The sequence below is a fragment of the Panthera leo genome, chromosome C1, assembly GCF_018350215.1.
Source record: "Panthera leo isolate Ple1 chromosome C1, P.leo_Ple1_pat1.1, whole genome shotgun sequence".
Classification (NCBI taxonomy): domain Eukaryota; kingdom Metazoa; phylum Chordata; class Mammalia; order Carnivora; family Felidae; genus Panthera; species Panthera leo.
The window spans coordinates 189,997,550-190,022,336 of record NC_056686.1 but is presented as its reverse complement, the minus strand read 5'-3'; the positions used below and the strand labels follow the sequence as shown (position 1 = coordinate 190,022,336).

Below are 24,787 nucleotides of genomic sequence, written 5' to 3'. Positions count from 1 at the left end.
CTTTTTAAATCTGGTGCTTATTATTATAATCAGTGTAATTAAAATTTGTTTGTTTTATTTTTAGAGAGAGAGAGTACAAGCAGGGGAGAGGGGCAGAGGGAGAGAGAGAAAGACAGAGAGAGAGAGAGAGAGAGAGAAAATATTAAGCAGGTTCCATGCTCAGTGTAGAACCTAATGTAGGACTTGATCCCACGACCCTGTGGTCATGACCTGAGCTGAAATCAAGAGTCAGACACTCAACTGACTGAGCCACACAGGTGCGCCTATAATCAGGGTAATTTTTAAACAGAGCACTATACTTTCAAAAGCAGGCAAGAATTTTAGGCAAGATATTTTAATACGTATTTACTAATTATTTTCCCACTGATTATTATGAGTTTATCAATTTTTAAAATTACATAAGTAACTTATTATACACCTGATATTATTTTTTTTTAATTTTTTTTTAATGTTTATTCATTTTAGAGACAGAGAGAGACAGAGCATGAATGGGGGAAGGTCAGAGAGAGAGGGAAACACAGGATCTGAAACAGGCTCCAGGCTCTGAGCTGTCAGCACAGAGCCCAATGCGGGTCTCGAACTCACGGACCGCGAGATCATGCCCTGAGCCGAAGTCGGTCGCCCAACCGACTGAGCCACCCAGGCGCCCCGTAAACCTGATATTATTTTACACTTTTAAGTCAACTCACGATTTCACTAAATATCTTCTCTCTACTGAGATGTAGGAAATAAAACAAGGAGAAGTTGCAATCTATGCCTCATGAGAGTTAGGATCTAGACAAGGAAAAAAAACCCCACGAAATTGCAGGAGAGTATATAATAAGGAATTATCTTGTAAGATAAAGACACTAATTTAATGGCAATGTGGACTCCTAATTATGGACTAGGATTTTAGTAATACTGCCTCCCTGAGAGAGTAGCTCTGTGGCATCTGGTGTATTACAAATGGCTGTTGTCATTTTTCATGAACCTCTATTTCCATTACAGTTTTTTATGCTTGCCCCTGAAATATAATCTGCACCGTGAATCCTGATTGAATCGGCTCCACATGCAGCACAGAAAAGATCCTCCTTTGATGGAGAATAAGCCAAGGACAGTGTCTCTCATCTACACACTCAAATTTGGTGTTTGAATGAATGAAAGGCAAATCTTTCATTTCCGAAGGCTGAAATGAATGGTACTTCAAAATATTTTCGACTGGTTGAATTGAAGCCACTGGAAGAGGATGGGGACAGAAGCCCAATTAAAAAAAAAACCCAAACTCTCTAGGTCCATAGCATTTTCATTTGTTTGTGGAATGGATGGATTTCATTCACTTTCCCTTACTCGCTTGTCTCTCAGGACCTGGTTCAGTGATGCGGAAACAGGTGTTGATAGTCCTGATGGGCTGGCCACTATGCCTCAGTGATCCATTTCCACTGTTCTACTGACAGTTACAAATGACCTCATGCTCCTTGACGCCATTTCATAGCTCAGGGGAAAGTCTTATTTTCCTAACTATATAGCTTTGTTGGCCATTGATTTAGCCTATCCTGCCTGTTGGTTCCATTCTAGCAATTATTCACTTGAAGAATAAAATTAAAATCAGTACAGGTCATTCATTCATTCATCCATTATTCAACAATTGCTTATTGAGTGCCTACTCTGTGAAACATAATTTATTAGATGCCGGGAGAAATAGAAAAATGGTTATGACGTGGTCCTTGACTCAAGGAAATTACAAGCTAGTAAGGGAGAGAGGGCATGTTTGTAATCACAAACATCTACAATTCAATGCAGCAAAGGAACAACAATAAGAACAATGGGTGTCTACCATGTGCCAAGTACTGCTCTAGATGTTTTAAGTATTTCGTCATATGTAAATTTCACAGGCGCTCTGAAACTAGACATTATTTCCCCTTTTTAAAAAAAGTTTTCCAAATGAGAAAGCTGAGGTTCAAAAGGTTTGGCAAAATATGCACAGTCACACAGCTAGTACAGAAAAGAATCAGACTTTGAATCCACTGCTATTTGATATTAATACTCATTCTCTTTCAACTAAACACTGTCTCTGAGAAAAATGGCAGGTTCACCATTTATCGAATGTCTCTGTGCCTGGCACTACTCTGAATGCTTCGCTTCAGTGTCTTGTTGATTCTTCACAACACTATTATGATGCTACAATGGTTATACAGCCATTTTGCAGTCAACAAAACTAAAGATTGGCAAATAAGTTACTTAACCCAGGTTATCTAGTGGAAAACTTTTCTTCCAACCCAGGTAGTTTGGGAAGGTGTAATGGAAGAAGTGAGGTTTCACTGACTTTCCATTGATCTGGACCAACTGAGGCAGGGGGGAGGGTAGACATATAAGGACCAGGGAAACCATATTAGGAATGACACAGAGATGGGAAAGAGCTATGGTCATCTCAAAAAGAGTGAGCATTCTAGAGTGGTGGAGTATGTGGGCCATCGGGACCAGGACTACAAAGTATGACTGGAAAGCTAGGCTATAGTCAGATATCAGCCAACAAGTTTGGACTGTATGTAGTAGGCAATAGAGGGCCATTGAAAATTCTGAAGAGAGGAATGATCAAAGCTATTATTATGAATCCACTTTCTCTATCCTGTCACATTTAACAATCTCTGCTTCAAGATACCAAGATTTCACAAAATATTATTTGTTTAAGTTCCTCCAAAAACATGAATGCTTACTGTTTCTATTCTAAACAGCCAATTGTTATTACTGTTATTAAAAAAAAAAAAAATGTTCTTTTCAAGTGACCTCTTGGAAAAGCAAACTTTTGTGCCATAGCCGAAACCACTTCAACCTCTTTAATTCTCAATACTAAAATCAAACAAAGGGCACAAAGCAGAATGAGGCAGGAGTTTGAGCCTGGGAAAGGGGTCAGATTCCTTTGGACATCAATCCGAAGTCAATTCACATGCACTGTGAAGTCATTAAGTAATTAAATTACAGAGCAAGGGCAGGCAGGTGGGCGAGGGTGGACGGGGAAGCAACAGACACATTTGTCCTGCTTCCACTCTAGACTGGATGCTAAATATTAGCAGACAAGAGTTATGCCCCACCCCTCAATGCAATACATGTAACAGGAATGCAAATGCGAGGATTTTGCAAATTTAATGACTGCGGTTACAAGTGTCCTCTTGTCACAGGCCTTGTGGACTTGGAGGGGCCGGCAGCTACTGGAGCTATTTGTGCCCCTCCGCCCTGAATTTGTTTCCATGGCTGCCAAGCCCCGGCTGCAGCCAGCACTCTCTCGCTCCTGTGCAGCTATCTCATGCCAAGCTTACTAGGCTTGAGGAGCAACTTCCAACCAGTGATCAATAAGAAATGAGGAGAAGCTTCTTGAATGGAAGTATCTGGCCTGAGGCCCAGCCGGGCAAAGTCTGAATTCAAGTTGGCCTTCTTCATCATGGCAGTATCCAATTCAGCTACTTTCACAGATGGTGTGTCTGAGTGCTCTGGGCCCCCAAAGGTTACTGAATGGCTTATCTGGGGTCTCGAATCCTCAGAGCTGACCCTGAGCACCTACAGTGAACCGGGTACTTGCTTCATAAATATTGCTTTTTACAAAAGTCTGAGAGACAGAGTTCTCATTTAACAGATCAGAACACAGAGGCTTGAAGTAGTTAAGTAGCTTGAGAGCTTGTTCATTCAGTCAGGACTTTGACCCAGGTTGGCCCAGCCCTGGGTCTTCTAATCTTTCCACTTGGCCATATACCTCCCCTGGGCTATCACCTAGGCCAGTTGGTCTCCAACATGGCTATAAACAACAATCACTTGAGAAATGGTTTTAAAATACACATGCTCAGGCCCAACCACAGATATACCGAGTATCCATAGCAGATTTATATCTATACATCCATGTTATCTAATTATCTGTTTATCTAAAACAGGGTTTAATTATCTGTTTATCTAAAACAGGTTTAATTATCTGTTTATCTAAAACAGGATTTCTCAACTTGGGCACAGCTGACATTTGGGGCTGAATAATTCTTTATTGTAGGGGACTGTCCTGTGTATTGTAGGATGGTGAGAAACATCCTTGTTTTCTACCTACCAGATTGCAGTGGCACCTCCCTGATAGGGCACAACTAAAAATGACTTTAGATATTATCAAATGCCCCTGGGGGGGAAAATCACTGCCAGTTGAAAACCTTTGTTATAAACAAACGAACAAACAAATGAAAGCAAACAATCTTCCCAGGAAATTTGGAATAGCATATATATATATTAATGTTAATATATATTAATGTTTTTTATTTTTGAGAAAGAGAGGGAGCATGAGCAGAGGAGGGTCAGAGAGAGAAGGTCCGGGCGGGGGGGACACAGAATCCGAAGCAGGCTCCAGGCTCTGAGTTGTCAGCACAGAGCCCGATGCAGGGCTCAAACTCATGATCTGTGAGATCATGACCTGAACCGAAGTCAGATGCTTAACCGACTGAGCCACCCAGATGCCCTGGAAAAGCACTTTTAAAGTTTGGTGTTTGCAAATCACAGGCCGAGTTTAGGATATTTGCCTAAAGAATGTGAGGGGGGAGGGGGAAGCAGATTCTGGAAGATAATAGGTTGAGTATCTTTTCTACTTGCACAATTTACCAGCCTACGTGAACAATGACTAATCCTGGGCTCCAGAGTGGATGTATTGTCATGGATGCTTTCCAAAGCAGGATACAACATAGCATATGTCCAAATACGAAATAAAGACAGACGAGATACCTTAGAAATTATGGAAAATGCTATTTGATTTATGAGTTTAATTTGTTCATGTTTTTCAGAGCACTTTTAGAGAATTAACTTTACTTGTATACTGTCCAGCACCAGACTGGTCCACAGTAAATATTCTGGATTCACTTAACTTTTATTTATTCATTCATTTTTTTCTTTGAAAAACAAAACAAAACAAAACTGAACAGTTGAAAAGGATTTTATTCAGACAACATGCATAAAACCGAGGTCTTCAAGTATTATTACTTGCATTTCATTTCATGATGATAAGAAGAGGGACTTTAGGAATACATCCTCAAAGTGGGTAATGCAAAGCCCCCATGAAAACAACTAATATAATGGAAACTTAACCCTCATTCCTAAGTTCTAGCCACCCAGTGGCCTTCCACCCAGTCACAGTCAACAAACCTTTTGCGGGAAATGCTCTTCCCCCCGGGACTCCTGGGTGGCTTAGTCGGTTGAGTACCCACTCTTGATTTCTGCTCACGCTATGATCCCAGGCTCATGGAATCTATGATCCCAGGGTCATGGAATTGAGCCCTGCCTCAGACTCTGCACTGGGGGTGGGAGCCTGCTTGAGATTCTCTCTCTCTTTCTCTCTCTCTCTCTCCCTCTCTCTCTGCACCCCCTCTCCCTCACCCTCAAAAATAAAAGAAAAAAAAAGCTCTCTCTCCTCAAGTTCCACCTCCACTCTACACAACCTCCACGGAAACACATACATCTGTATCTCTGATTGGCATAAATCCAGTGAAGTATCAAAGTTTGTTTATTATGTTGAATATGTTTTTATGTGTATACTAAAGCCAAATATCCAGATCAACAGAATTTAGAGCTTCTTCCCAAGTGTTTATCAGATTAGGCATTCTAAACATTTCTATGAGATCACTGTGGGTAGTTTAGTATAATTCCTTGTCTGAATGTATTTCAACAGCACCACAATTGAATGCAATAATATAATATGTCACTTCAGGGTGTTTGAATATAGGAGTATCCTTTTAAAACACTTTTTAAAAGAGCTGGTGTACTTTAATCTTAGAAGTTTGTCTAAATGACTATTGGAAAGGATGCCAGTCAAGTGATTCATTTTACGTATTAATCCGGCTCAGCTGACAAGTAGTTGCTAATACAGCACTTCTAACATTGATTGTAATTCCATAAAAGGATTTTGGCTCATAAAAAATGCTGGCATGGCATCAGGATGTAGGTGTTCCTATCTCGTCTATTGGAATATAGTAATGGGCCAAATTTTGCTGGTGACCACAAGCATTCTGAGAAGACAAATGTTACAAAGAGCAAATAAATGTACGGAGATTAGAGACACCTGCCTTTCCCCTGTGTCTCGCTCACTCTTTCGCCCCTCAAAGTAAAAGGTAAATCTTGGAAGATGAACTCTGAATGAGGTGTGGTAGGGGTGTCTTCCCTCTCTCTGCCCCATCTCCTCTGCTTTTAACTCTTATTCTAGGAAAAAAGGTAATTCTTACCCTAACACAAGCATCAATAGTAATTACTGGGATATGGCAAATATCTTTTCATTCACCATGATGGCTAGTGCTATGAAAAACAAAAATCTGACAGCTTCTTTCTGTCAGCCTAAAATGAAACCATGACCTTGTCCTGGGAAACACCATCTAGTCATATTTTTCTTAACTTCCATGCAGTGATGATCTAGTAAGAATCTAAAAGTAATTAACCGGATCTCTTTTAGCCAACCAAAGCCTTATTCAAATACACATTTTTATCAGGATTCTAAGGGAGCCATAAATTGGGGCATTTTGAAAAACTGGGATCTAATCCAGTCCATGATCTGACGAGGGTTCAGTGGTAATAATAAATTGGGACTATTAAGACCGGGAACCATTCCAACATTTTATTTTGCCCACACCACAGGACCTAGCAAATTCTACTGCAAAAGACAGGGATATTCAGTGAGGAGTGAAACCATGCTGAATTAATCATTTGTATGTAATCATGCCAAAACATGGGTGTTTTCAACAGTTTAAATAGTGCCAAAGTTTAAGTTCAGTAAATAATTAATTATAGAGAGTCTCTTGGCAAATTAAAGAAAACAACCCTCTGATTCTTTAACAGAATACGCACTCTTTTTAGGATACAATAATGACACAATCCTATCAATCCTATTTGTCGCTCTATGTATTTCGGAGTGCTATATTTATGCAGGCTACAGCTAAAATATTATTTCAGAATATACGTTCCTTGTCCTTCTTAGAATACAGTAAGCATCCTCACTTTTCAGTATGAACAAATATTGGATAAACTCTAGCCTTATTCTGGTTTTCATTTCAATTTCCAGTAACATAAAAATCTCCCCTAATTAAATAAAATGCTGAGAGGTTGGGAATAGATTTTCACCCACTTGTATTCTGAAACTATAAATGGTTTCTGAATGTTTTTATTTCTCTAAGATGAATTTCGTTTATGTGGGGAACTTGCAGCTGCATAATTAAATCTTGGTTTGCCAAATATCAAAAACACATGTATTGATTTAAACTAAGGGAATAGGCCACAAGCAGCTCAGTTGATAAGGCAAAAGAGAAGCCTCTGGAGCTCTTGGAAGGCTTCCTAAAGGAAAGAAAACTAAGAGCCCTGAATTCAGCCGCTGAAACTGATCAGCTTTCCTAAATCTTAGCTTCACTCTCACTTAGGCATTCCGTTCAGGCCGGTTGTTGAAAACAAGGGCCATATGTTTTCATGCTTCTCAACCCTGAAGCTGGGGGAGCTGCCTCTTTGCCCCTCATCTCCTCATTTATCCCGCTAAGATTCTAATAAGATCTGCAAAAACAATGTTTCATTAACACAGTAAATGAGCTCCCTTGCAAAGGAAACCCTGACATGGTATAAGAGTAAGAGAAGATCTTAGAGCACAAACCCATATGTTGTTAAACTGTGCCCCCCTTCAGGAAGAGATTTCATTTAGTGAAATTTCATTTCAGGGTCAGTAATATGGGACTTTAATTGAAGACAGCCTTTGGGTGTCAATGGAGGCTTTCCCCCCAGTACGATAATCCTAAATAAATGAGGGTGACATATTTTTCCTTAACCAAACTCCACCTGACTTTTGAGAAGGTATTAACAATACAAGTGCAACACGCATGTAGTTAGGTACTTTGTAGGTCCACGAGCCTGGTTCATTTCACACTTTGGAGAAGGTTACAGACATAAGTTAACGTCTTAGAATTAAACATCAAAAATACGTTTACTGGTTTGTGAAGACAATCTCTTGCTTTCGGCTCACCATATAATCAGAATGTTTGGAAAATGTTAATTTAATTTAGCTTGATTAAAAAATTCTAGGGGAAATAATCATTGGATATAATATTGGATTCATCCTTCCAGCAACGGATACCGGTATTTTGAACTTACGTTTTATTATGGCCAATCTCACCGAAGCATGAACAAAATGATGAGTTTATGTAAAACAGGGCTTCACTGCAATGGACTGTTTGACTTGTATCAGGAGAGGACCTGTTCTTAGCTCAGGAAGTCAGATACGAGACTAAGAAAATCCTCACACACAACTTTGAGCAAGAAATTTGGGCTTATCCGCTCAGGTTAAGAATAGTGCAAACACTGCCTTGAACCAATGCTATGGCAAGCTCAAGAAAGGCTGCTCTAGGAAATTCAAAGTAAATGTTTCTATACTTGGATATATTTATGTATTTATTTCTCAGACCCTATGATCTGGGAAAATCCATAGAAATCACCTAAGGGCAAATGCAGCATTAATGATACACAATATGATTTCAGACACTATGTGGCTTAATGTAGATATGTTAACTTATGTAGTTTTGCATCTATATATTTTACCTACTTGAATATATGAATATAAAGAGGATAATGAAGGTACTATATCAATGACTGAAGTTTATAAAACTCTGATATAGTCCAATACTTGCCTGATGCACTAATCTTTTCTCATCGTAATCATCAGCTTATTCGACATTTTCATTGTCAACAAACTTACTGTCTCATGTGACACTCGAATTGTTAGGATGTTTTCCCTTCTATTAAGCTCAAGACTACCTCTCTTGAAATGATGATTATCCATTAGTATCCTCAAGAAAATAAATGAATGGATGAATAAGCAGAGAGAAAGAGAGGATAGAATGGATGCTATAAAATACATTTAATTCCTCTTTTATGTGAAAGTTCTTTGATCCTGTGAAATCAACTAAGTCTTATCTCTGCAGGCTATGTATTCCCCAGTCCTTCAACATTTTTCGAAAGATATGATTTAGTTGCTGTTATTCTGTGTGTGAGAGAGGCAATGGGATATTCCAAGTGTGATCTGAGTAGTGTAGAACAAGAATTATTGTTTCTTCCTTCATTTTGCACATGAACTTCCAGTAATGCAGCCTAGGACTGGATTAAGTTTTTGGCAGGCATATCCTCATGTTGACTCATGCTAAACTTGCCCTCAACTAAAACCATCAGGCAATTTCTTTCATATATTTGGTATTAAGTCAAACCTTCCACATGTGTTTGTACAGTTTGTTTTGGGGCCTAAAATCGAGACTTTACACTTACTCCTATTAAGTTTTTTTTTTTTATGTTTGATTCAGTCCATTGTTCCAGACGATTGTGTCCTCAATATACATTATCAACCCCTGCAGCTTCTTGGCATTCACCATCTGATCACCAGCATTGATGCCAATGCTCAGCGGGCCAGAGTTAAAAAATAAATTTTGAAGAAAAACTTTGTCTTGCAAGTTTATATTGATGGAAATACTCATTAGCAATCTTTGGGTACAATTCCTCAAATAGCTACTAATCCTTCTAGGGTTATGTCACGCGGTGTACATTTCTCTGTGTTAGCCACAGGAAAACATGAGACAAGGAAATTCTAATGTCCAGGAGAGTGCCCTTACTTGTAAAGTCCAGAGGTTAACACAGGGTTTTCAGCCTACACACGATTGACAGTTTGAGTCACATAACTTATTGTTAGGGAGCAGGGCTGCCTTGAGCATTGTAGAACGTCTGGCTGCATTCCCGGTCTCTACCCAGCACCTGGCTGTAGCAACCCACTTATCATGCCCCTCCCTCCCTAAAAGCTGTAACAATCAAAAATGTCTCCATATACAGCCAAATGTTTCACTGGGAGTAACAGTGTCCCTCCTTAACTGAGAACCACTGTTCTGGATTCTGCATTCCTCCAATGTAATCTTACAATTGGAGTCCACCTGTTATGGCTTTTTTTTTTTTTAACCTTTTCATAGCTATAATTATGAATAGGCTATTCATATATAGCACCAAAACAATTCCTTATCAGGAATTAAATATGTGGATATGTTGAAATGAGATATGGAAATCATAAGAAAAATAATGAGGAGAGTGAAGAGGGATAATATAATCCTAAAATTTAGAGTTGACATTAAATTAATCATTGGGTAAAATAGTTACAAGGAAATTGAACAGGAATTATATCATTTAAGAGGTCATCTATAAGGACTTTTGTACCTGCATGCTCATCAAAGTATGATTTGGAAGAGAGAAAAATGGAAACAGACTAAATGTTTGACAATAGAAGATAAATAAGTTATGGTATATTGCTCTCACAGACTATTAGAGAGTCATCAAAATGGCATATTTTCAACACATTAATGACATGGGGAAATGCTCACAATATAATGCTGTGGAAAAAGTGGGATATTATATATGTAGCATAGATATCAAGTTTAAAAGAAAATACATACATAGGAAAAAAGATCACAAAATATTAAGTGGTTGTAGAATTAGGCATGATCATATTAGTTTTCTTAATGCTTTTTTTATGACTCCAAAATTTTCTTCATGAAATTTTTGTAAGTTTTGTGTGCGTGGGTGGTACTGGGGGTAAGCAATCCATATTCTCTTGGGTGAGTGAGCACTGGCGAGTGTTTCTCTTTTGTTGCCAAAAAAATATGCCAGTAAGGTAGAATGCTTCAAAGAGGACCCATAAGAAAAGATGACAATACTTTTAGACTGGCTTATTCAGTCCTCTTGGGGGGAAAAAAAAACCAAACAACCTCTGCACATCCTTTCTCATAGGATAAGGATAGTTTAATGTTCCAACCAAATCCTGTCCCTTCAAGTTAGTGGTTCTCAGACTTTAGAATGCTGAAGAATCACATTGGGCTTACCTATCAAATACAGATGCCTGAGCTCTAACTCCAAAGATTCTGATTCTGTAAATCTGGTATGGGACTCAAACATCTTTAACATGCTCCCCATGTGATTCATTTTCATCAAGTGGTCTACGAACTACACTTTGAGAAACACAGCTAGAAGAAGTCATATGGTTTGATTTGGATGAATATTTTTAAATTTATGCTCCACTTTGGACAATTTCTTCCTGGTTATACACTAAATAGAGTTGGTATAAACCCTCAGGGGTATGCTGATTAACTGGCTCTTTGAGAAAACAAACCCAACTTATTGCATTTGCCAATTTCTGTGGTGTAAATACTCCCACCATGAACAATTTCAAACTACTAATGGCTTAATGACGAGCTCACAAAATTCCTGAAAGTTTAAAAATTGTCTCTCACAAGCTGATACAAGCTGGCTCCAGCACTGCACAATATATATTTTATTTAAGTGCTTTAAATCCTTCGAAGAAGGGATATGTTAATGAAAAGCTATTGTATCTATGACAGCTAGGATGAAACAAATAAGCAATAGGGCAGCTCGAATCATCTTAAGGTAACAAATTGCAAAGGCATTAGAAAAAAAGACAACTTTGTGAACTTTCATACACTGTTTCTTATTTTATTCTATTTTTTTTTCCAATGGCCATGTCACAAAGAGTAATACACTCACTGAGTTCTTTAAGGGTTGTGAATTGGTTTCTTATGGATGATGGAGAGCCAAGAAATGGGACTCAAGGTTTGGGAGCAATGCCAAATGTTCAGCCACCACCACCCGCCTCTGTGGCCCTCAGCTCCTGCGCAGTTGAAATGCCCTCGGTCATTAATTCTACAGCACCCAACCATAAAAGCAACTCCTCCAACTTCTTCCCCTCACACAAGATTGAGACAATGTTGTCTCTAGGAAACCCATATCAGATGTGTTTTATGTGTTCATGTGTGGGAATTGGCCTAAGTGGAGGCTAACAGTAGAGTTCTTTCAATGTTTTGACCAAACATATTTTAAGAAAATTGGACCTGAAGCCTATATAGCCAGCTGAGGTGAATTTACAGCCCTGCTTTTAAGAACAAAACTCCCTCAGGCACCTGCTTCCTAAAGGCAAAACCAGAAAGGAAATGAACTCTTGCTTAAAGACAACCCACCTAATTTTATGGGTTATCAATTTTCTAGCTGGCACACATTTCCCTTGCTACTAAGAGTAAACCCTCCCAACCCCGAGCAAGTATTGAGCTACAAAAAAATGTGAAGTCTGAATTCTAGCAAACAGCTCCGTTTCCTGAAGATGAGGCAAGGATATGGTGTCTCAGTAAGTGAAGTCAGGGGAGCAGCAAAGATCTATGATGTGGACGCACCACATCGATGTCTTTGCCAATATACACATTAAAATCTTAGCCTGCATTACATTTTATGTTACAGGATTACTGAATCTTGGACTATGATGGAGAATTCATCATTCCAGTTTTGGGGGTAGCTCTGTCAGGTGAATAGTCAGCAACAATATAAAGCACTTGATTTCCTTTCACCTGCATGCTGACCCTGGAAGTCAGCTTATCAACCACTTTCACATGAGAAAGGACCAAATAGGGCTTCTTTCCTCGCTATTGATAAAGTTAGCTTTCATCAATGGGCATAGACTACAAGACAGAAGTCAAAGGTTAACAGTAGGTATTCAGCCTGCTCTGTGCTAGAAAGGACGATGTATAAGTATGATTTTCTTAGTACACGTTACTAGAGTATTAAAATAAGTACAAGAACGGACTCTAAAAACTACAAGGACTACTGTTACTAGTAAGCGAGTGACAAGCTGGACAAATCTGACTTCATGCATGATGAAGTCAGAATCAAGTGCTTAAAATGATATGCTAGTGTTGTCATAATCTCCGTCTTTCTCCAAGATCCATTTAGTCGTGCAGGTGAAGAATTTTCAGGAGAAACATGAATATTCAATTACATGTTTCAAAATCAGACATTTACACATCAACGTGGGGTAAGTGTAGAGTTAACCTCAAAGATAAGTGAAGGGCCTCTTGTCCAAATGGAACATTAAGCTCCTCAAACAGGAGAATTCAGTCCTTGCAAACTGTCATTATTTCAGTAAACGAAACCGGCCCTTTAACAGATGGGCAACATACTTTGCAACTTGCTGATAGCCTAATAAAAGACACTGGCTTTTTAAAAATGAAGGACATGCGCTTCTCAAATTACACCACCCAAATGGATTTAGCAGAATAAAATTAAGAAGGCATACAACAGCTTGACAAAAATTAGGAACAGACTATGGAAATTTGATAGTTCTAAACATCAACATCAAAATGACCTTTTTATTAGAAAAAAAAAAACCTCATTGTTTAAACCATAGGAAAAATATACATTGATATAGTCAAAACTTGGGTAGGATATCTTGGAATTGTAAGTACTGATATAATAAAAACATAAAGTTAATTTCTTCTCCAAATATACTAAAAATTCCCCAGAAAGGCAGGTTCCTTTTACATCAGGTACCTTTGCTTTTGTATTCAACTCGATGCTTCTTGAAATAAAATGTCTCCAGTTGACTGATGCAATAATCAAATTAAACACAGGCCATGGACCCAAACAAAATAAGGGGCTCAGCATTTCTGCTCACCTTTCTCGTTCTTCTTTCATTTTTTCCAGCTCCTCTTCCCTCAGGCTGCCATGCTTCCGAGTGCCCTTCTGCTCAGCCTTGCCTCCCTTATCATCTTTCTTCTTTCCAAATCTAGAAACACATGAAGCAGAAGATGTTAACACTAACCATGTTCTTTTGGTGGTAAATTTAAAATATTTATGAGATGAATTCATCAAACTGTAATTCTTTATTCTAAGTAGCACAAGATCATTTTGCATAAAATGGAAGTAAAATAAGATCCTGAAAGCGGAAAAGTAATAGTCACTAAATCCCTCTCCTTTCCTTCTCGTCCTTCCTTCCTTCCATCTTTCCACCGAGATATTGATTGTGCAGCATGCATAGAGTCATGCAGTTAAAGACTAAAAATCTCAAACTATGAATTCACTAGAAATTTTAGAACTGAAAGGTTATCATTAATATATAACTCAAAACTGACCGAACTCCTAACCAGGCCTTCAGAGCCCCATGTGGCCTTGACATTTAAAGTTGAAACTCCTGGGAAGAGATAATGATGGTGCTTCAAGGGACTTTGCCAAACACCTAGTTTACTGCTGTCATTTTGCAGATGAGCCCTTGGGCCTTGGCCACCCAATAAATTCGGGGAAGGCCCGGGATTAGAACTTGGGCTGTCTCCTTTACTGCACTGTCTCCTTTACACTACATTCACTCTGTGGATGTAGCCCCAGTCTTCCTAAATCAGCCCAGTGTTAGTGTGCTCTCAGTCCCCTTGATGCCTGGCATATTTGTAGCTAATTTTGGCACAGTGGCAAGTATGATACCTTATTTCTTTTCCTCCAGCTTCATTGAGACATGATTGACGCATAACATTGTGTAAGTTTAATGTGTACAACTGCTGATTTGATATATTTCTAAGCTGCAAAATGATTGCCACCACAGTACTGGCTACCACTTTCATCCCATCACACAGTTACAGTTTCCTTTTTGTTGTGAGAGTATTTAAGATCTACTCTCTTGGTAACATTAGATCGTTAGTATTAGCTGTGATCACCATGCTGTCCATTAGATCCCAAACTTGCTAATCTTATAACGGAAAGTTTCACCTTTTGACCAGTGTCTCCCAAGTTTCCCCTCTCCCCAACCTCTGGTAACTACCACCCTGTTCTGTTTCTCTGAGTTTTCTTTTTTCAGATCCATAGTGTACGTGTGTGTGTGTGTGTGTGTGTGTGTAGGTGTGTGTGTGTGTATATATATATATATACACACACACACACACATATACATATACATATATGTGCACATGTATGCATATATACACACACATACACACTGCATCTTCTTAATCCATTCACCTGTTGCTGGACAATTCAGATGTTTCCACATCTTGGCTATTCTAAGTAATGCTGCAATGAACATGTGAGTAGAGATATTTCTGTGGGATCCTGAAGTCAATTCCTTTGGATGCATACCCAGAAGTGGAATTGCTGGATCATAAGGTAGTTCCATTTTTTAAAAGCTTTTATTTAAATTCCAGTTAGTTAACATACAGTGTGGTATTAGTTTCAGATGCACAATATAGTGATTCAACAATTCCATACAACATCCAGTGCTCATCACAGCAAATGCACTCCTTCGTCCCCATCACCTATTTCACCCACCATCTTCATCCACCTCCCCTCTGGTGACCATCAGTTTCTTCTCTATAGTTAAGGTCTGTTTCTTGGTTGGCCTTTCTCTCTTTTTTTTGGTCTTTGTTTGTTTTGTTTCTTAAATTCCACATGAGTGAAATCACATGGTATTTGTTTTTCTCTGACTTATTTCACTTAGCATAATACTCTCTAGCTCCATCCATGTCATTGCAAATGGCAAGATTTCATTCTTTTTTATGGCTGTGTGTGTACATGTGTGTGTGTATGTATGTATATATATATACCACATCTTCTTTATTCATTCATTTGTCGACAGTCACTTGGGCTATTTCCATAATTTAGCTATTGTAGATAATACTACTATAAACAGCAGGGTACATGTATCCCTTTGAATTAGTATTTTTGTGTTCTTTGGGTAAACACCTAGTAGTGAAATTGCTGGATTGTAGTGTAGCTCTATTTTTAACTTTCTGAGGAACATCCACACTGTTTTCTACAGTGGCTGCACCAGTTTGCATTCCCGCCGACGGTGCACAAGTGTTCCTTTTTCTCCACATCCTTGCCAATACCTGTTGTTTCTTGTGTTGTTGATTTTAGCCATTCTGACTGGGGTGAGGTGATAGCTCATTGTGGTTTTGGTTTGCATTTCCCTGATGTTGAGCATCTTTTCATGTGTGTGTAGTTCCATTTTTCAATTTTTTAAGGAACCTCCATGCTGATTTCCATACTGGCTGCACCAGTTTGCATTTGGACCAACAATGCACTAGGGTTTCCTGCAATTATGATACTTTAAAAGAGCATTGTGCTTCCTTACCACTTTTACTAAAATAAAACTGCACATTTGAAATAATAATAATAATAAAGCTATGGTTATTACTAGGACACATTCTTAAATAATGGGCATTTTCCCAAGCAGATTTTCTTTAGAAGCAATCTCCTTTGGTTTTGGTAATGACGTACTTGTGAAAAAAAGGAAAATAATTTGATACTCTGCTAATAACCAGGAAAAAAAGTCACTCAAGTATGTATATTCTTCAGTGAAGTAAAAGATTCTTGTTAAACTATGGAAATCTTATTTATTCTTTGTTTCTTATTAAATAGTTGCAAATTTTTCTTATGTGTGTGTAAATGTGTGTATATCTTTAGCTTGCTCACCCCATCTATGTATCTATGTAGCCATCCAACTATCTATGAAACCTGGGAATTCTACACATGTTCAGGCTGACTGCCCCATCCCACCCCCTGTCCCCATCCCCCAACCTCCCAACACACACAGTGAGTCAGAATCTCATCACATGAAGGCCCCACTCATAAACTTGAAACTCCTGTCTTTTTCAGAATTTCATAAAAATGGGTAAACATCTGTTCTCTTAGGATTGTGCTTCAATCCAAATCATAGGTTGTTGGTCAAGTGGCAGCACCGAGTGGAAGACCTCCTTGCTAATCTCTGTATTTCTGTTGTTATCAGAGTTCAAAGCACCCTGTTTTCCCCAGAAGCCTCTTCAAGTCTTGACTCTTCTGTGAAAATGTCAATTTAGGGGTGCCTGGGTGGCTCAGTTGGTTAAGCATCCAACTTTGGCTCAGGTCATGAGCCCCACTTTGGGCATTGGAGCCCCACATCGGGCATTCGAGCCCCACATCGGGCTCTCTGCTGTAAGTGCAGAGCCCGCTTTGGATCTTCCGTCCCCTTCTCTCTGCCCCTACCCTGCTGTTCTCCCTGTCTCTCTCAAAACAAATAAATAAACTTAAAACAATTTTTCAATTTACAGTTTCAATTAGCAAATTCTTGCTCATGAACCTTCTCTCTCTCCACTGCCATTTACCATCTGCCTTTGCTCCTACTGCTATTCTTTTGTTGTATTCAGTCTTGTTTTGGGATTTGGGTCGATCAACTATGAATTTTCACTCCATCAGCCCAAGTCTTTTTTTTCCTGGTCCTCCTTCTTATTCCTAACGTATTTTCTTCTTTCCCACTGAAGAAATGACCTAATATCATTTATAGACTAGGGAAGAGAAAAAGAAATACAGACAAAATAAAAGATCACTAACTTCCAAGTATAAGGGAGATTTGTTGACATATTCAAGATCTCTCTTTAACCTACAAAGCAGGCGTTATATAAATAACGTGCATTTTCATGAGTACGTTCTTTAGCTTTTCATGCCCATGAAGAAGAGTCTCAGGGACCAACATTATGACTCTAAATTCCTTTATGTGAGAATACCTTTGTACATCACTTAGAGAAATAATTTTCCCTCAAAATGTCATCAAATATAGTAAAATTGGGCCAAAAAAATCAAAATTGTGGGGAGCGAGGATAGAATAGTGCTCCAGGAAGTTGATGAGAGCAAAAATGTTGCCAAAAACTCAAGATATTAGGCATGCTTTTCTTCTATGTTCCAAATATTTGAAGGTTTGGATTTTCTGAGATGAAAGAAGTCTTGTTTTTGAAGGGCAAAACTAACCTATACCCTAGTCTACCTTGATCTTTATTACCACAACCAGTGAATTGTTTTTTCTTCCTGTTCCTAAAATATTTCACTTGTACTGAAGTTCAAAAACAGCGTACTTTGTTTTCACCATAGTGGACTACGTCTGAGAAAGGTTAGTTGTAAGTAAATTCTGCAAAGCGTTTTCTTCTTAGCAAGAACCATCAATAACAGTCAAATCAACCAATTCCACAAATAATATAAATGTTTTGATTTAAACCTCATGATCATTTATGAAAATTCCCAAGAAGAAGAGCAGAAATAGCTGTGAAATTTATTTCATTAGACAGAGAAAACAGTCATAAATTACCTTATTTTGTAAAGTTTGGGTAGGTTCAAGAACAGAATTATAAAACAGTAATCTTCAAAAGGACTCCCACATTGTTAAGAAGAGGAAATTGAGACCCAGAGAAGTTAATTGCTTTTATTTATTAGCACACTGAATTCTTTTTTCCAATTTTGCAATCAGACAACTTAATTATCAGTGGTAGTGGTGGTGGGTGGGTTGGGAGGGGGGAGGTTGGAAGAAAAGCATCAATTTGGTGAATCGTGTAAGCCTTGTTCTCTCCATGTCAGCCTATTTGGGGGTTACTTTCAAGCGTTTCTTACATTTCATGGACATACAGAAAGAGGAGTTGGGCAGGTTCAAATACATTGATTCATTTCACTATTAGTTATTTTTGTGAGAAAAGTCACAAGAGCTCTAAATGGCTAAAATTACTGCTTTGCATTCTAGGGTTTCAAATATCCCCTGCATTCCAGGCCTCCCATTATCTATTACCTAGGAAATTTGAGAGTTGGCCATTTTGGGCTAGGTGCCTTAAGGAAATTGCTTATAGGTCAACTTTGCTTTATATAAAAGATATTTTCCTAAAGAATTCAGTACAAACATATGGTTTGCATCAATAAAATCTTACTTTCTGTGTACCTGGGAAGCCTGTTTAAAGACTCTTATGATGGATCTTTTTGTAAAGTGGAAAAATCACCTTTCAACATACCCTTTATGTAAATTTAGACTTTCATGAATTATAAGTTTGCTTAAAACACCTGTCCCTGTTCATTTCTATAAAGAGGTTATTTGAAACAGCTTTATGGAAAACTGGCTTTCTTTCTGTCTTCTTTTTTTCTTTCATTCATGCATTTGTTTAAGAAATATTTATTAGATATATACTCTCTGTCAGTCATTGTCGTAAGCGCTTAGTATAGGCTGATGTTGAATTGGGATACAAACCCAGACACTATCCCTATGGAATTTACATTCTAACGGAGGAGCTGGATATCAAACAAGTACAAATATGCAATTGTAAGTTGCAAAAAACAAAACAAAACAAAACAAAACAAAACAAAACAAAAGCTATGTGCTATGAAGAGTGTTAGGAGAGATAATAATATGAGACTGGTTGGGGAAGTCTTCAGTGGGGAAATGACATTTACACGAAGGCTGTATGGGTGAGAGCTTCCAAACAAGCAAAGATTGGAGATAAGCCTTATGGGTGGAAGACACGGCACACACAAAGGGAGTGAGGTGGGGAAGGTCTGGTGCATTCTAAGTGGTGAAAGAAGGGCAGAATAGCTTAAGCAAGGGGAGCAGAGGGGGATACTAACACAGGATTCAGATGGCAAGCAGGGCAAGGACCACAGAGTGCAGGTGTGAGAGGCTTGGAGTTTAGTCTCAGAGTGGCATCAGGTCATGTCTTGGTAATTCAAGGGACAAAGAGAAACTGGATAAAGAGACTGGTAAATTTAAAGAGTTGGTAGAGGAGTAACCAAGTTGGTAGAGGGGTCACCAAGTCACTTTAAGCAGAAGTGATACTATGTGATGCACATTTTCAGACATCATCCTGGTTGCTGAAGTAAAAAGCATCAAGTAAAGCAGTAAAGCCAACTGGTGACTGCTACAACTGCTTCAGGACTGTGGGTAAAAGACAGTGGTGGTCTGGACTGGAGAAGGTGCTGCTGAGAAGACAAGACAATGATGTGAAAGTGGTGGGTCAAGGGAGAAGGACCAAAAATTCACCTTAAAAAAATTTATTTTGAGAAAGAGAGAGAGAGGATCTGGGGAAGGGCAGAGAGAGGGAGGGAGAGAGAGAATCCGAAGCAGCCTCCACACTGTCAGCACAGAGCCTGATGTGTGGCTTGATCTTATGAACCATGAGATCGTGATCTGAGCCAAAATCAAGAGTCAGATGCTTAAGTGACTGAGCCACCCAGGCGCCCCCAAAATGTTCACTTTTAAACATGGTTATTTCAGTATGCCTTTGGGTCCTCCAAATGAATGGGCTAGGGACTAAGGCAAAGTTATGAGGAACTGTAATACTTAAAGTCTGGAGAGAGGGGTAGGGAGGCATTGTACACAGGGGACAGAAAAAGAACAGCCAGAGAGATGAAGAAATTCAGGAGAGTATGGCTCAAGAGACCCGAGGGAAGAGCGCTGTAAAGAGGCCATGGTCACCAGATGGAAATACTGTTGAGAAGTCAATTGAGAAGAATACAATTGAGAATACTGAGGTCAGGACCCCAGAGTTCACTGGATTTGGCACTCAGAAGCCATTCATCGTGTTGCTATGGTTCAGTGCAGTGGTATGAGCAGAAGTCAGGTGACAGTGATCGCAAGAGTGAATGGTAGGTAAGTATAAAAGTGTGTATCTTTGTGTACAACCACTTCAAGAAGTTTGGCTGGTAGGGTGATGGCTGGAGGTGGGGTGGAATGTTGAAAAAGGAGGTTTTCGATGTGGCTGATACTGGAGGACTTTTGTTTGGTGATAGGAAGAAATGTCAGAATGTGAGAGGCTGGAGCTGGAAGAGAGAAGAGAAGAAAGCTATTTTCTTTTGCAGTGTGGTAAAAAACTCATAACGTAAAGTTTACCATTTTAATCATTGTGAAATATACAGTTCGGTAGCACTAAGTACAGTCACAATGTTGTGCAACCATCAACCCCCACCCGTTTCCAGAATATTTTCATCATCCCAAAGTGAAATTCTGTACCTGCTACATAGTAACTTCCCATTTCTCCTTCCCCCAGCCCCTGGAAACCACTATTCTACCTTCTATCTCTATAAATTTGACTATTCTAGGTACTTCATATAAGTGGAATCATACAATATTTGTCCTTTGGTGTGTGGGTTATTTCAATTAGCATAACGTCTTCAAGGTTCATCGATGCTATAGCATGTGTCAGAATTTCCTTCTTTTTTAAGGGTGAATAACATTCCATTGTATGGACATACCATAGTTGCTTACCTAGTCATCTGTTGATGGAGATTTGGGCTGTGCTCATCATTTGGCTGTTGTGAATAATGCTATGAACACTCATATAGGAGAACAAAGCTCTTGATAAGAGAAAAGGACAGAGATATACAGAACCTCCAGAGAGACTGGCCTTATGGAGATAGGAGGAGATTCAAGAAAAGCAGCAGCCAGAAAGGAGACTAGTTCATTTATAGAGTCGATGAATGGACAGTGGAGGAGTTCCAGGTAATTAATTTATCAGTCAACATGATACAACACGTATAAGAGAAATGGTTTCTATTCATAAAATGAGACATCTTGGTATAAATTGAGAAATCAAAGGAAATAGACTATATAGGGTAGAAAAGAATCTCAGAAAGTGTTTGTAGGAAAATACCAAAAGCAGACCTTTCTTATGTTGCTATTTTACCTACATAGGGATGCCCTAAAAGGCCATATGGGGAAGTAGAATTTAATAATGGTTCATCCATTCATTCAATCAATCATTTACTGAGCTGCCATGACACATCATATGGACTATTCACATGGAGTGTAACCATTAACACCATCAGTTGTTAGGTAAGTCCTTAACCCAATGAACTGAATATGCTCTCAGCCTCTTGTTGTTTTCTATATGATAAAGATTTCACTATAATTCTTAGTTATCTCCTAATGTCTCAGCAAATATTTTCTTCCACTTCTATTTCTTTCCATGAGTTTTCTAGATAATGACGTTCAAGTCCTTCCCAGATTCCCACGCACCCTGATAAATGGTCCAAATTTACAACACGGATAGCTCTATTTCTGCCTTTGTTCATGCCTAGTCTCTCATTTAATTCACTTCTTAATTCTGCTAAGCACTATCTATCTACAATTTCCCTCCCAGATCCCACTGGACAGTTTACACAGCTATTAGTATCCACTCTTCTTCCATTTAGTGCACACACTGTATAAAGCAATCCTGAGCAATGGCTTACGAGGACTAAAAAGTTCGGTAAGGAAAGTGTTCAAACACTCTGATTTCAAATTCGTGGTGAGCTATGAATCCAAGGAGAGCTGAATATTTGAAACAGAATGTATTTCTTCTTTCCGCAATCGGGGAGTATCTTTGGGTGTCAATGACACCCATTTGGAAGAGGCTACATGATCCAGTCATTACTAATATTACACTTTGAATGTCTACGGAATGATGTCAGGTGTGGAAATGCACCAACTTCGCAGTCAGAATATGTTCTGGACTTTGATAGTGGTTCATTCTCCCTGTACCTAGCTGACTTATAAACTATGATATTGTCTTATCATTTTGTAAATTATACACTTTGAAATAGTTCGAGCAAAATATGGGGGCAGAGAAGTTCACAAACCTTTGACTGTATTTCCATAGTTTATTTTGAAATTCGCCCATAAAAGGTTTCTGTTGTCTGATGCATTCTAAGTCAGGTTCTGAATTAGCATATGCATATACTAATGAAATTTATTTCCACGTAGTATAATCTCATGTGTGCACTTTGGCTATTGCTTCTCTCTAAAATGTGTATCACAAAGGTCTTTACTTGTTTACCTGAGATGGCTCCCATTGTACTTTAGAGTTAATGAATCTGATACAAATTCAATGAAAATTGACCAATTAGAGTCCCCCTCCCCTTTTTTAGATACCTAAGGCCACTGCCTATTTTTATGTTAATATTATTGATAGAATAATGAACAAATGTGTTTGTTGCTAATCTTGATAAAGAAAGAAAAATATTCTACTTTTATTTTTAGCTTTCCACAGTATATATGGTTATCATGCTGGTGTCTGTGATTTTTTGGGACTGGGGTGGAATGCTACAAGCTCAGTATGCTTTTATAACAGAAGGGTTGTGATTTAAACTCTCTGAGCCCACTCCATGGCATGCAAGAGGAGATAGGGATTTGCTTTATAGATATGTTCACAAGGGGAAACTGAGTGAGTTGATGGTTTAGTAACCGAAGAAAAACTCCATATTAAAAATCTTTCTTATTAACTGGGTCAAGCAGTTGAGTCTCTTTAAAAAGAAGATTTCTAATTAAAATGTTAATTTCTGGTATATCGGTTAGACATGTATTTTGGGTATGTTTATATGTCTCCAAGATGAAGATGAACTATATGAAAACAACAAACATGTTTAATCCCACTGGTATCTTTACTACTTTCTTTGAGGCCAACATTCCCACCTTACCCTTAAACAGCTACTTGCCTCTGGCTTGTTGTTGCTTATTCCCAGGATGGGATTCCTAACTTGGTGGTCATGGCGACTCTTCATTCCAAAGCAGGGAAGCTTTGGAGCTCAAATGTGTTGATATTTGTTTTTAGGATTGAAAGGCAGGGAGGTCCTATAACATTCTAAGATTTCTGCCTAAGTGGATAAAACATCTGCTGGGTAGAGTCTTAAGCAGCTCTCTGAATTCAGCTGCTGGGAATCCTTGAGCGAATTTGCTTTCCCAGACTGAGGAGCTAGGAAATGCAGTAGATTTGGAAATACTAAATATATTGCAAGTAATTCTAGTGGGCCCAGAAAGCAAAACAAAGCAAAATGCACATCATCAATAATCCATCTTCTGAAAAACAAACAAACAAACAAACAAACAAAGTAAAAAGGGCATGTGGAAGACTGACTTGCAAGAATCCGTTAAGGGATTTGTAACCTACTGAACAGTTACTTTTGCTGAGGGTTTGTGTAGCCAATGAAAATTCCACTCTAACATTATTAAAGTAGCACTCTGTTAGGAGAAAGAGGGAAAAAAATATGAAAAAGGGGCCAGAGATTAAAATTAAATGAAAATAAGCGTGAATGAGTGAGCAAGAAAGATAAAGATACTAATAAGGTATGATTTTCAGATCCACACAGGGACTATAAAAAGCTTATTAACTGTCACGACCACACTGGGTTTTAAGTTATTCTATCCTGCTTTCCAGAAGAAGAAATACTTTTCAGGAGCACAGTGAACTTTGATTAATTGCTTTCATACGCTCTCACTGGCTTTAAGACATTGTAGGCAAGGGTCTTAGTGATTCAGACTAAATGCTTATGATTTCTGGGAAATATATTTAACAAGAGCATTAAAGAAATAGATCTTTTTGCATTTTTATGTTTCCTTAATAGTTAGAAAGGCTTTTCTTTTTATTAAATGTTTACTTATTTCAAAGCAGCAGAATATGTGGCTCCTTTCTTTTTATTTTTATTACTTTTAAGTAGATCTCTGAGCATCTCTGAAGGCAGCTTGAGTGCACAGACAACTGATGGCCTGTCCATAAAACTCTAATGCTGACTCAAACAGACCACATGGCTGGAACCTAGAATTCTCATCTGTGTACTCACAGCATCCCCTTCTTCCCTTCTCTCTACCTCCTTTGTCCCGGGAACCCAGACACTAGGAAAGGAGTATTCTGAGACCAAATCATACACCACGTATAAGCTTTTTCTCTACCAGCTGTGGGAGGTTCCTCAATGCCCATGGCCTTCCCATGCTCAACCTGCCAGGGCTCACTCCATAATGACCACAGATTCATCCTGCAGAAGGAAATGTCCCCCCACAGGAAACAGTTCTGCGGTTCATTCACTGGCAAGTGGGGTCATTTCAGCAAACTTCCTGGTAAGGGAAAAACTGACTCATAATGAAAGTTAATCCAGGGAGGGCCAATTAAAAGTTCTATGGAAACTGGAGGCCTCATCTATAGTCTCTAAAAGTGTCAGCTATAACTTATATTCCAATAACACAAATTAACTTATGTGTACTGTGTATAAAGTCCATTATCAAAAGAACAGATGATGGTGACTAACTCATTATGTGTAAAGAACAAAAGGACAATGTTAAGAAATGGTTGATATATAATATACATGTATATATATCATATATGTACAGTGACTATGCAAAGGGCCATCTTCAAGGGAATCCTGGATATTACTACTCCATCTTCAT

The 24,787-nt window shown here is 38.6% G+C and overlaps 1 protein-coding gene across 1 annotated transcript in view; it reads right to left on the bottom strand.

Annotated features, from left to right (window-relative positions):
• Positions 1-24,787, bottom strand: part of PARD3B (par-3 family cell polarity regulator beta) — a 1,004,169-nt gene that overhangs the window by 186,173 nt on the left and 793,209 nt on the right. The window contains exon 19 of the mRNA XM_042949849.1: positions 13,502-13,612. Within this exon, the coding sequence (XP_042805783.1) occupies positions 13,502-13,612 (111 nt within the window). The remainder of the gene's footprint in view (positions 1-13,501; positions 13,613-24,787) is intronic.